The following is a 14692-nucleotide window of genomic DNA, read 5'->3' on the forward strand; positions in this document are numbered from 1 at the left end:
ACTGCCGTAAGCATACTCTTGAGCGTACTCATGACCCGCTCTACCTGTCCATTAGCGCGAGAACTTCCGGTAGCGATTAAATGCAAGGAAATATTGTGAGAGGTACAGAACTCTCTGAAATCAGTGCTTGCAAAGCAACGTCCTTGATCAGCAATCACACGTGTAGGAGCACCAAATAATGAAACACAACTTTTAAGAGCTTTGATACTACTGTTCGTGTCAATATTCGTGGTATGACGTAGCAAAACAAATTTTGTGAACGCGTCAATGATAACAAAAACATACTCCTTTTTCGCGTTTTTACCGCTTAACTTGCCGGTGGCGTCAATATGAAGAGTATGCCATGGTATCGCGACTTTTGGAATAGGGTGTAATTCAGCCGAAATTTTACCTGAATGAGATTTAGAGATTTTACAAGTGACACAATTGTCAACAAACTTCCTAACAAATTTAGTCATGTTTTCGAACCAGTAATGATTACAGATTTTATCCAGAGTTTTCTCCCATCCGAGGTGCATCAGGGACTCGTGCGTCGTATTAACTACAGACCACCGTAAAGCTCTAGGTAAAATAGGAAGACAACGAGTTCTGTTTTTGCGCTGTACCTTGCGATGTAATATACCAGACCTAAATTCATAAGTTTTAGCAACATGATCATCAAGATTTCCATCATTTAGTTTTGTGATTAGATTTGAAATTTCCTCGTCTCTTTGCTGTTCGGCTAGTAACCAATTGTCAGTAAGATTAGCAACATTAATCAGTTTCCGCTCTACCTTATTAACCGGAGGTTTTTCATTATGTACAGGGACAGGGTTTCGCGAAAAGAAATCGGCGTGTTGCATTCGCTTTCCATCGACATGAACGATGTCGAAGTCAAACGACTGCAAAAATGCCCACCACCTATGGACTCTAGGTGTGAGATCCAGCTTCTTTCGTGTAGACTGTAGAGCATGGCAATCTGTCATAACAGTGAACTTCTGTCCGTGTAAATAATGCCGGAAGTGCCTAACCGCATTCACAACTGCGAGAGTTTCCAACTCGTATGAGTGGTACTTTGACTCCGCAGGAGTGGTGCGTTTACTAAAGTAAGCAATTACGCATCGTTTGCCGTCCTTTTTCTGCATCAAAATTGCGCCATAACCAACTGAGCTCGCATCCGTGTGTAGCTCGATAGGGCAGTTCGGATCGAAAATAGTCAAAACCGGATTGTTGGTCAAAATAGAGATGACATTTTGCCTAATAACTTCGTGCGATGTTTCCCATTTAATGTTACCTTTTGAGATATTAGTCAAGGCATATAAGGGTGCCATTATCTGTGAAAATTTGGGGATGAATTGGCGGAAATAAGACGCAAGCCCGATGAATTGTCGCAATTGTGTTACTGTGCCTGGAGGAGGCAAATCAACTAGAGCTTCTACTTTCTTCGGGTTTGGTCTAATTTCACCACAACTCACCTCGAAGCCTAAGTACTCTACCTTTCGTTTAAGAAACGAGCACTTTTTAAGATTAAAAGAGAACCCAGCTTTTGTTAAGACATCCAAAACGTTATGTAACCTTTGAAGAGCTTGCTCTACATCTGACGCTACAATCATAATGTCATCCATATACACTACGACATAAGAATTGGCAAGTTCTCCTAATGCTTTGATCACTGCACGCTGAAAAACCGATGGAGCGTTACGTAACCCGAAGGGCATCGTTAAATATTCGTATTGCCCATCTGGCGTTACGAATGCAGTACGTTCGATAGAGTCGACGTGTACGGGAATTTGATGAAAACCGCTGGCCATGTCAAGAGTTGTGAAATAATGAGCACCATGGAGTCTATTTATTTGATCGGAAATAATCGGAAGAGGAAATCTATCAGGCACGGTGTTGTCGTTCAGCTCTCTGTAATCGACACACATACGGTCAGACCCGTCTTTCTTTTTAATCAGGAGAATAGGACTCGCAAAGGGGGATGAGCTAGGGCGAATCACGTTGGAGGTAAGCAATTCATCAACTTTATTACGTACAACTTGTCTTTCGTCAGGACTCAAACGATAGGGACGACGACATACAGTTTTATTAGGATCTTTAAGTTTTATTTGCATTGGCTCAGTTTTCGCAGTAGTACTGGGTGTTCCACTAATAAACCGCTCTTTAAATTCGTTTAAAATTGAAATGAGTTTCGGCTTGTAGTCTGATGTTACGTCCGTATTAATGTTCTCAAAATTTTGGTCTTGCTCTACGTGTAAAATTGTACGTGACTCTACATTTTTGACTGACTCTACGACTGACTCTACATTTGACTCTATCTGCGACTCTACATGTGACTCTATATTTGACTCTACATGTGACTCTATCTGTGACTCTACTTGAGACTCTATCTGTGACTCTACTTGAGACTCTATCGGTGACTCGACATTCTTGAAAGTTACGTAATCCGAGGTCATGGTTACAACTATACCCTTAGCCAAAATTTCACGACCAATAACAATATCATGCTGTAAGTATTCATCAGGTAAGGCATGAAAAATTATGTTCAAAGGCAAGCTATCAATTTCCACGCAAGTCGAAAGTTTCAAATTGCTGTTAACCGAAGTTTGACCAATGCCAGTCATTGTAACCACAGTACAAATACGCTCACCCGTAAATTTAGGCAAAACAGATTCTTTAATGAGTGAACACTCCGCTCCAGAGTCATAACAGAATACAAATGACTCACCAGAGTGTTGTAGCGTTCCAATGGGCGCGTTAATCACGCACATGTCCACGCGCCGCGTCTCCGGTGCCGCAGCTGCGCCGCTGCTGCCGGCGCTGGTGCTGCCGCCGGGACGCCCAGGGCCGCTTGATGCCGGGCACTTGTTTGCGTAGTGGCCGGGATTTTTGCACTTGTAGCAGGTGATGGAATGTGAATCTCTATTCTTCGTCAAAGTGTTCGACGCTGGGGCTGATGAAAAACTTGAAGATTGCGGTCTTCCTTCAGCTTTGAAGTCTCTCTTTGATCGACACATAGGTGCTTTATGACCTAGTTGCCCACACTTAAAACATTTTGGTGTAACGGTCGTAGGGTTGAATTTAAACCGTTTGACATCTGAATCAGCTTCATGTGACATAGATTTTCTTTTTAGAAATGACATGGCACGTAATTCTTGCTGTAGTTTATTTCTAGTACCGATTTCGGTGGTAAACGCCAATCTTTGAACACGTGTATCCACATGTGACAAATGAGCCAAAACAGTTGAAATAGCGATCTGTTCTGTAGTTAGATTTTTCCATCGTGACATTAGTGACGTTAACACGCGCGACGCATAAGCAGCGAGACACTCACCTTCTTTTGGTGTACCGTTATTTAGGTTTATAAGAGATGCAGCTGGTGTCTCGGGACAGTCATATCTCGCGATGAAAATCTCCTTAAACTCCATCCACGTCATTCCAGGGAACGAAACTTGTGACAGCCATGCCGATGCCTGACCTTTTAACGCACGGCTCAAAGCTATCATAAGCGGTGCACCTTGTAGGTAAGAATCGGCCATACACATGTCTGCTGTACACACCCAGGCACGTGCATCCATATTTTGTTTATCGGGATCAAAGTAGGGCAGTTGAATATTCTCTTTAGACTGGGGCGTTTTCATCGCTTGTAACAAGGCAAGAAAATTTTGGTTTTGTTGTTCCAAAATCAAACGCCATTTTTCTTCACCGTCTCCATGTTGTTCTTGTGGACACGTTGCTCGATATCCCACTTCTGATGTCGAAGGGCGGATCGGGTCCGCTCGATCGCCGTCGTCACTCTCGCCGTTCGCCATATTAATTTTGATATGATTAGCCCAACAAATAAGAACACTCAAAGTTCAACTCACCACACTTTATTAAAAATCTAAAAAGATTAAATCACAATACTCTAGGATGATTTGGATAATTAAAGATGAAAGATTAATCACAACGGAACGCAGTGAGGTTGGCTGCGTTGACGGTTCCTGTCCTTCTCCTTTCGCTCTCCAAACAAGAATGCCAAATCAAAACTACCCGCCATCGCAGTCAAACACACTCAAGCATAGACAACCTCTTTTTTTTTTAAATAAACAAGGCTTGGACATTCCGCAAACTGCCAGTGTCGTGTACGTGGGTCTGCGACATATTGATGATTTTATGATGATGAGTTTAGATTTTTATTTTTATCAGCCACAACATACAACGATAACAGAACAAACGTTCTGTTGTTCAATTAAAATTAAGACTTTTCATAGCATTTGCTGTCATAAAAGTCTTGTCCTGACAGTTACAAATAAAGCGGCCGTGTACCGCGACATGGGTAATCCTATTTTTAAGTATTGGCTATTTGTGCACCAGAACGAGAATCGAAAATAGAGTGATTTGATGACACCATTTACTTTTAAGGTAATGGTACCGTTTTTACTGGTTTTATTTGACATTAGTGTTTTAGTTTTAGCTTAGTTTAAGTCATTTTGTGCTTTTTAAATATGGGTGCCACACATGAAAATAAAACTTTATTATTATTATTATAAAAAAAAAAGCTAATTATGTGCATTTGCTCTGAAAGAATGTGCTTTCATACATTCTGCAATTGAGTTTTATATTTATTGATTTTGGCCATTACTTCGTATTTATCAATTAAGTTTCTTCAATTATATCATAAAAATTATAACATCATTATTTTTTGTTGTCAAATTTTACTGACTTAATGGTTGGCATCGACATTTTATACCTAAAAACCTATTTTTATTTATTGCTTTAAAACAATAATTGTGAAAGATGACCCAAGTTTCGACGATTACATTTGCATACGTGGTTAGTGTTGGCTAATTACTATAATAACTTTGCTTAAATTATGCATAATTACTGTTTGACGGCTTGTAGGTACAGTTGCATAAGTTATAAAAGAAAGTTAAGATATCCCGGTCTGTTTTTTTTTAGAATTGTACCTAATTAAGAAAACAATTTAAAGAAGAAATTCGGAATATTCCTGAACCCTGAATAATAATTTGTCTAAAAGTTTTGTTATTTATAACACACAAGTTTTTTTATAGGTGCAAAAGGAAGTGGCAGTTTTTATGTCCTAGCGAAGTATAATTTATTTTTGAATAAGTATTTGTTTTTACACCATGTCTGTTGCAACAAAGCCCACCTGATGGTGAACAGTGCCGTATTCTATGCACTATTTCTTGAAGGACCTCATATCACCTCATACTGTTCTGTCAGGGAAGCCTCGGCAGGGAGCTTACTTAACTGCATTTAGCTTGAACAATTTTGACTTTATTTCAAGAATGAAAAAAATTTAAACATCTCCATGCGGCCGTTTTTTTCTATTTCTTTATATGCAATTATCTTGGATGGAGAACAGTTTGAATTTCCATCTTCTTTTTAGTATTTTTGTGCGACAACAATAACAAGACTTTGCTTTCTGTAAAGACTATCTTTCGAAGTGGCGGTGCGGACTTTTACTGCTATACAGACTTTGGCGAGTGTCATGTATCGAGTCGGCTTTATGAGGTTTGTTATTCATTGTCTCATTGATTATTCTCTAGAATTAATGCTGCACAGAAGAAGAAATAAACCACAGTCTTGAAAACAGTCACTATATTAAAAAGTCTGATGTAACTCTTTGACTATCATTGAAAAGATCTTATTAAATTAAGCCTGAATAACAGTTTATGCCGACATAGAATGTTATGAAGCAATATGCCATTAAAGAATGGCTTCCCATCCGACTGAGCATGAAGTGGCGAAAACTGGCGCTTACGCAAATCTAGATTGGAGAAGGATTATTAATGCAACAGTCCTTGGGTTAATTATTACCTTAGGTTGATTATTAACTTAGGTTTGTGGTGTGCAGCCACGGATCTTACTCTTGGCATAAAGACACGTCTGACAAACCTAAAATGACAGTTTTATTATGAACTAATGCTTAGAATTATAATAGGTACCTACAACTGAGGTTGATGTGAAAAATGGGTAAGTTGTGGAAACATTTTGTTGGTGCTATTTTTGTTCGAAATTAATGAAAAACTGGTATTGGCAATGATAAGAGTGGAGTAGGAAAAAAATATTGCTCAAAAACATTACTCTCACGGTAACATTATAAACATTTTTTGAGTCGCATTTTTACTTAAGTGATATCAGAAATCGTTCCTCTGAAATCACCGCAGGCACCGAATTCGAAAAGCATGAAAATCAGTTCAAGTTTGTATGTACAGTGTCATTTCCGTCAAATCATTCAACTGCAGAAAATCAAATGCTTATTTCTTTTATTTAACGTTGCCTAAGCTACCGGAACCAGTGCCCTTAGTGTATGTTTTCGGTTACAAAATACGTCTCGATCGAAAATCTCAATTTGTATGGAAACACGAACATCGCAAACGTTCCGCTAGAGGCGCTGTTTGTGTTTGCATACAAATTGAGATTTTAACGCGAACGCGATCGAGACGTATTTTGTAACCGGAAACTTAGACTTAGGGCACAGTTCTTTCAGCTACAGTTTACGAACGCGAAATAAAATGACATAAGAAGCTAATTTTCCTGGCATGGTAGAGACTAATCTTGAAACTATTCAGCTTGGATAACCCTCGCAAAATTACCCGCAATTTCGTTCTTAAATTATCATAATGTTCATGCAAAAACCATAGCCGAGAGCCAAGGTCTAAAACGTGACAGTGGAATGCTGTCAACCCAGATTTTATAGCAATGTGGCTACGAAAGGAGCCATTGGTTTTGTGCACGCTAAATAATGGTAAATTTAACAAAACGGCTACCTGAATTTAAACTATATCACTACAGTTTTACATTTGCAGCTTACAAAGTTTCAGCATTCATAATAAAATGTTCACAGTTCTACAAAATTACCTACCGGTCAATCGAACGCATTGACAAGTGCATCAAAGATGCACATCCAACTAGTGTTATAAATGCGAAAGTTTGTGAGTATTTATGTGTATGCGTATGTCCGTTACTCCTTCAGGCTAAAACGGTTGAACGGATTTGGATGAAATTTGGCAAATAACTGGACATCTAGAATAACGCCTAGACTAAGTACTCTCCCGATATTCCCACGGGATCGGATAAAATATCGAAATCTCATCCGCTAGGTAGGTGTGTAATTTAGCTCTGCTGTTTATTGCAACGTTAATATAGACCACGCTGTAATTTTTTCGAATATCCACGGGAATTTATTAAAATCCCGGAATTTCAATTCAACCGCTTGATCCAAGATTTAGGCGTGCGAAGCTGCGGATAAGCACCATTACTTGCTACCTCAGCGAGGCGTAGGAGTATGTTGGTAGTTCTATTTGAGTTATAGAGACAGTTTAATAATATCGTGGGCTAGATTGCTAGATGGAGTTCAGTGTGCGATGGTAAGAACGAGGTGTTTCCTGCCGTGTGTGATAGGTCTTCGTCTGTTGCTAAGCCAGCAAATTTAAGTAATTCATCACAAACTTAATGTATTCAGGTAGTTAATTACAGGCTGTATGAGGGTTAAGAGTAAATGCAACGCTTTTCATTATGTGAGGGGAGCGAAATACGGTAAGTAAAACTAAAGACTTATGTAATGAGTGCGAATCATGGTTCGTTCAGAAAGATTTGATAGCCAAATTCCAAGCGTATGTGAACAAATAGGTACTTTCGTGTCTTTTGGCCTAACTGGATCACAAAATCCTCTATTGCACTTCATCAAGCGAAAACTCATACAGAAAAAGGGACAAGACTTGGGGGAGTTATATAAATAGTTAAGATATTTTTAAGATAGTTTAATATACTTCAATTGTGTCATTGCTCTTCGTTTGTTTAAAATAAAATACAGAAAAAGTTCAGTCACGAAAATAATAATTCTGACCAAAATGTAATTAAATATATCGTATTGCACCGTCAATACACCCAAATCCCGATATTTATTTAGGTATGTATACAGCATCATGCCCAGTTCACATCACATTATTCTAGTAAAACCATTTCAGTAGCATTACACTGCAGTGCTCGATCGATCTTGTGTAACTCGTTTGGATTGTGAACCCGCAATGTATCGCTACTGGCACGATTTTACTGAAATAATGTGAACCGGGCATATCTCCGACTTGGGAATATCCTGTGCCCTTAGTGTAAGTTTTTAACAAAATACGTCTCGATCGCGTTCGCGTTAAATCTCAATTGTATGAAAACACGAACATCGCAAACGTTCGCTAGAGGCGCTGTTCGTGTTTCCATATAAATTGAGATTTTAACGCGAACGCGATCGAGACGTATTTTGTAACCGAAACTTAGGTACACTAGGGTACTGACGTGCGGAATCAAAATCGTCCTAAACTAACTAAGCGTCGTTCTGTAGAAGATTATGGTTGTGTTGGGAAATAAAGTGTTAATAAATGAACTAAACTATCCAGGACCGAAGTAAGTTGAAGAAAATTATTCAAATCCCATAAGCAGATGGTAACTAAAAGAACCAGAAACGACACACAATCAAAGGTGACAAGAAAATTTAAATCTGGTAAATTAAAAATAATTCGGGATACTTTTATAGTTTTTAAATCGTTGTAAAATCTTTATAATGTGTACAGTCAGCATCCAAAGTAGCTGTAGGTACACTTGCGTACTTTGTCGTTTTATAGCCACGTACTAAACGCTATGCAAGATTGTCAATGTTTCAATGCGACAGAGTAAAAAAGTGATACGCTACTTTTGATGCTGACTGTACCTACGTGGTGGGTGTCACACAGAAAGTGGAGCAAACGTAAATAAAATGACTTCTGTAAGAAGTTTAAAGATTAATACCTTGTTGAGTTTCTTGCCGGATTCTTCTCAACAGAGGTTTTTCCGAACCGGTGGTAGATTTTTATTGACATTCATAAGTGCTTGTTATAGCCTAAATTGAATAAAGATATTTTGACTTTGACTTTGAATGCATCGACCGTGTATATTTTAAATCTATTATTGATTACACATTTACCGTTACATTACATTGGATTCATCTATTTTTATTACGATAGATTAAGATCTATATCTGAATCGTATTAGAAAGGACCATCAAACGAAAGTAACATTTTGTGGTTGCTGACAAATCTTTCAAGTAATTTTGGAGAGATTGCGGAATTGTGATTTTTTACAATAAAATTTTAAGCTTTCATTTGCTTTTTTATGAACTTTTATTTCATGCTTTAAAATTTAGTGAACTATAGATTCATAGGTAAATATTGCACTCAATCAATGACCACAGCACCATTTTAACCTAATTGTACATTGACGTCACTTGTTAACCTATTCAATTGCTTTACGTAGGAATTTCAAAGCTACTTAAATCAAATTTTAACAGTCATTAATAAGTATAAAGATTCCGAAACGAATGTATAAGAATTAAGAAAATATGATTTTCAGTCAAATGTAAGTACTTAAGTACTGAAATTTTGGTAGGTTAGGTATAATTTAGATTTTGACTTCCTCATAAAAATTTCATGAGGACGTAAGCGTCTCAAATGATTAGTTTCGTATGGAAAACAGGTCAAGTGCGAGTCGGGCTCGCGCATCGAGGATCCCGTATAAATTTCTAGCTTTTTTGCGCTAACATACAATAGGCCATTCACTAAGGTTTTCGCGTATACCACGTTGTTCGGAAAGTGACTCTTAATTAGGTCACTGTTTCAAATATGAGAAATTGTGGCATGTTATTTGTATTTGATGAAACGCAGAGATGTAAAATGTTCTCGCTGTTACGTTAATTAATTTAAAAATTCTGAATTAGGTCACTATTTAATATGGGAGAAACGTGGCATGTAGGCATGTTATTTACTTTGATCAAATGCAGATTATACAATTTTCTTCTTTATTACGTATGTAATTTGAAAAAAAAATACACCTTGTCGGCTCAATAATAAGGTTAATGCTAACAATACTACGATCTAAAAGAAATGGACCACTTACATTATCACCAAACAGCTGTTCACTATTGACATCCAGAACCGAACACAGAACCGCCCCCAGAAGCACTCTCCTCCAATACATCACCATATTTTACAAATATATCACAAAACAAAAATCTAACTACATTTTTTAACAAAAATCCATTTTAAAATACACACATAAAACTAATAATCCAATTTAAAAACACTCAATTGACTTTTGCGAAGCAATTTCTTTGCCGCGCATTTTTGACAGCTAACTTTTTTAAATCGTAGTAAGTGAAAAGGCACTGGCTGCGTGTTTTATGCCAAGCGGCAGTTCGCAACGTTTTGCGTACTGCGACTGCGGTTAGTTGCAACCGATCTGTATCGCGGATTAGAATGGGTAGAGGCGTGGTGTTATCGATAGAAATGGCGCGATATTGTGATAGTTACTGTCAAATTTATTTATTGTGATTTTAGGTAAAAAAGTTGTTACGTTGAATTGGGATACAGGCCACAGGTAAAAAATGAAATGTATTTTTTTTTCAGAATGTAGAGTTTTCAATAGTGCCTATATTTTGTATGTAATCAATCACTGCTTTTGACTTCTTTTAAATAGTAATATACAGGTAAGAGTCAAGTTGTGTCAAAATGTATGGAACAGTCATTCTTAGTTGCTGTTTCACCATCCATTGATTAGTGTCAACTGGCGGTTCGGTGTGATGCCGTCTCTATTTGTTTTGTTCGAATAGACGGAGACGGCATCACATTTAACCGTCGGTTAACGCTAATCAATGGATGGTGAAACAGCCCCTTAATCTAGGTTAACGATTTAATTTTTAAGCTCTTAGCCTTGCAAGCGTTATTTAGTGTTAGTAAAATAGAAACAAAAATAGTTGATGGGTACTATGAAAATTAGCTTACGATAAAAAGTGGACTGAATAACAACACATAAAAGCCTTCAACATGTTGCGTTAATTTGTTGGTTGCGTAGAAATTTAATTTATCGATAGTTTGTGCTTATAATTAAGCCCATCTCTATATAACTTTCGCACCACACTGTCCTCTAAGTATCGGTTACGAGTAAGTACCTGCTCCTTCAAAAGCTTACAAATACGAGCGGTGATAATGTTCGGTTACTAGAGCTTTTAAATCAAAGCTCCGAGAAAAAAAACTTAGCTTATTTAATAAGGCGGTTTACTTTGCGGTGCTCCGTATGAATAGAGTATCATCATCATCATCAGCCTATGTTCGTCCACTGCTGGACATAGGCCTCTCCCATGGCACGCCACTGCACGATCCTCGGCTATTCTCATCCAGCTCTTGCCAGCCGCCCTGCGAAGATCATCGCTCCACCGAGTCTGAGGACGTCCTACGCTACGTTTGCGTTTGAATAGACTATACTTACTATTTTTATACCCCCGACGCAAAGAGAGGGGTGTTCTAAGTTTACTTTATTGGTAACTTGTTTATACAAAAATCTTGATAATTGTGCCACCCCGTTAAACTTGAAATGTCTAAGCGTTAATCTTTTATTGAGTTATAGTATTGAAGCAAATCTAACTGTGGTATAATCCACCGGCTGGTAAATATTAATTACGAATCATAATCGCGTCCATATAATTATAATTAAGATTTTTCTTTACCAGATTATTGTAACTTATGTTTAGGGTGTTGTTTAGAAGTGTCCCAAAAATATCTTTAGAATAATACATCGGGATGTCTTCTTCTTTTTAATTGATTTGACAGTTTTGGCTTAAAGGTCTAGTTACAGACCCATAAATAAATAAAAAATGTAGTAACAGACGCTGTGCACGCGCATTGACAAGCTATGATTTATAAAATAAAAAATTAACCCAACTTAGAAATGTTGAAAATTCCCCGATCACAAGAAAACTCGCTTTCATATAATAAACCGCATTGAAATCGGTCCATCGGTTGGAGAGCTACGTTGCTACAGACAAACAGACAGACATACATTGATGTCTAACTTACAACACCCTTCTTTTTGCATCGGGGGTTAAAAAAGCCAAATACCGAATGATCAACTAAGTAAAATATTAAAAGTCGGGTGACATTTAATGTTTACAGTACTTGGACGACCGAGCTTTGCTCGGGCTAAAACTCATTAATAAGCTTTTTTCCAGAGATAAGACCAAGCTAGATTGATTTGTCATCCCCGAAAATCCCTACATACCAAATTTAATCGAAATCGTTGTGTCTTTGTTTAAAGCATTTTAATGATTTAATAATGAAAGAATAAGCCCTCTTGATCTGAGAGGAGGCCTGTGCCCAGCAGTGGGACGTATATAGGCTGGGATGATGATGATGATGAATAATGAAGGTCAGACGGAAATTGGAATGCACTCATTTTGAGTTCGGTTTCTCACGCTTTGAATAATGTTAATTAAGTACTTTTTAATTGCACTTATAAGGAAACATTTCCTTTTCATTTGGAAAGTGAACTCCATTCATAAGGAACTGTCGGCCTTTTTAACTGCATGTTTACACGCAGTGGAGTATAAAAATAATAATTAGATAATAAAAAATAGTTTTTTCGACTAACTTGAGCTTCCGGGTGGTTGGCACGCTAACCCCTAATAGATGACACCCTGCTGTCACTTCTATGTTTTGAGCGAGCACTTGTATGTTTACACCCGGTTGCAAGCAAAGCACCTATATATACTGTATATACTGTAGTCTTTGCAAAGCACATAACTGCGATAACCTCCTAACGCGCAAGTCAAATTTTTGATTTATGAACATCATACTTTATGCCATTTATGATAGAGTTTAATTTACAATACGTCCTTTATAAAGGACTCTGGGTGTTAGGAGGATAATTTTCCTTCTTATGTACATACTAAAACTATTAGGTAAATTAAGTATGCGTATTCTCAAAGGCATGTTATCAAAACAGAAATATATGCTTTTTTCTTTTACTGGTTTCAAATATTACACCAGCGGGCTCCAAGTTTTCCGCATCCCCAAAAATTAACTTACGAGTATTACATGCCATACCACTAGCCTTCTAATTTCAAATTCTTTTCAGTTTTTTATTCTTTCTCCCTATGCCAAATAGAAAATAATTGCAGGATTTTCTAATCAATGAGCAGCATGACGTTGTGTTGATGGCATGAGCAATATTCACGTATTGGTAAGTGATTAGATAACCCTTGATTAACCAGTACCTACCCATTAATAGTCGCGATACGAGAGGTATTGTTCTACAAAAAACGGGCCAAGAGCGTGCCGGACATGCCCAAAATAGGGTTCCGTAGCCATTACGAAAAAAATAAGTAATATTTTTCTAAGGATTTCGTATTTTATACGGAATCTTCCAAGCTTAGGTATATTTTATACCTTAGGCTGCTATTTACTCATAAACTACTAATAATTCTCTAGCAAACTTAACCGTTATAGTTTTCATTGAAAGTTTGATATACTTACTACGCTCGATTTTAATGAAAATTTGCACTTTAAAGTTGAATATTTCGCAAACAAATCACTGAATCGAAAAATTTCTAGCATTGATAGTCCCTGAGCAAAGCCGCGGACGGACGGACAGACAGACAGACATGGCGAAACTATAAGGGTCCGTTTTTGCCATTTTGGCTCCGGAACCCTAGAAAGGTTGTCTTTGCCTTGTGAAGTTTTTATGCCTGTGTCCTCTCCGTGTTACTTTCGATACCGAAAAGCATCTGTGAAAGCACTGCTGGTTCTAAAATTTTTGCATTTGATAATTGCAAGTTAACACCAAAATTCAATGGTTTAAACTATCGCGGTCATTATTTATTTTATGATTTAGGTATAATCGGGTTTTGTTCTGCGAAAGAAAGCTCGATATTTCGGCACAGTTGCATGTGCGATGATCACGAGACGGCTGGCTCGATTGTCGTCTCGTGATCATAGCTGTGCCGAAATATCGAGCTTCTCTAAAATCAAGGTACGCGGAACAAAATCCGAATTTAAATCATAAAACTCCAAAATTGTCCATTCCAAACAATTTCTTTGTTAGGTTTGAGATTATCTTGTATATGTATGTAAATGTTTGTTTCGGTCTGTCCGTTTCCTTGTTAATAAGTACGTTAGTAATGAACGAGCAGTGAAAATGCACGCGGTGAGTTCCGCTTCGATTCGTACTCTCTCACATTAGAACAGGGGAGGTGTGGTTGTATAAGAATCTTGTTGATTAGTATTTTTTGTTATTCGGTATAAAAAAACCTATGAGTATAGCACTTCATTTCAAGTTTCTTTTAGGCTAAATTTTTACCCGACTGCCCGAAGGAGGGTTATGTTTTTCGAGCGTATGTATGTATGTATCGACACCTCCTACGTATACTGGTACAAGTGCATAATCATAAATTTACAGGAGAGCTGTTCAAAGGTTCCAAAACCTGTAACTTTCTCATTTTATGATATAACTTTTCAAAATTTTGCATTGGTTCCAAAGAAAATATTTGCTTTCTACCTGTATTCATGGAATTTTGAAATTTCTTATAGTTTTTGAGAAAATTGCAGATACACTACTATACGCGTATTTTACATCTTGTAGTTGTGCGGTATACTGAGCTAATTACCACTTGCTCCAGTATACGGCGTAATGCGTAGATTACTGATCTAACGATATTTTTATATTGTATATGAATTTTTAGATGAAATACTTATATGGCTTGCAATGAACAATAAAACAGATGCTCTTTTACCTTCATCTATTGATTTATAAACGTTTTTATCACTTGCATCAATATACGCTAACATTAGCATGCCACTTGTACCAATATACCGCTAGTAATGTTTTAAACGTGCTATACAAAATACAG

At 37.4% G+C, this 14692-nt stretch overlaps 1 protein-coding gene across 1 annotated transcript in view; it reads right to left on the minus strand.

Annotated features, from left to right (window-relative positions):
• Nucleotides 1-10215, minus strand: part of LOC141435297 (A disintegrin and metalloproteinase with thrombospondin motifs 16-like) — a 58534-nt gene extending 48319 nt beyond the window's left edge. The window contains exon 1 of the mRNA XM_074097998.1: nt 9910-10215. Within this exon, the coding sequence (XP_073954099.1) occupies nt 9910-9996 (87 nt within the window). The 5' untranslated portion in view covers nt 9997-10215. The remainder of the gene's footprint in view (nt 1-9909) is intronic.
• Nucleotides 10216-14692: the final 4477 nt, after the last annotated feature.

The sequence above is a fragment of the Choristoneura fumiferana genome, chromosome 14, assembly GCF_025370935.1.
Source record: "Choristoneura fumiferana chromosome 14, NRCan_CFum_1, whole genome shotgun sequence".
In the NCBI taxonomy this organism is placed as follows: Eukaryota; Metazoa; Arthropoda; class Insecta; order Lepidoptera; family Tortricidae; genus Choristoneura; species Choristoneura fumiferana.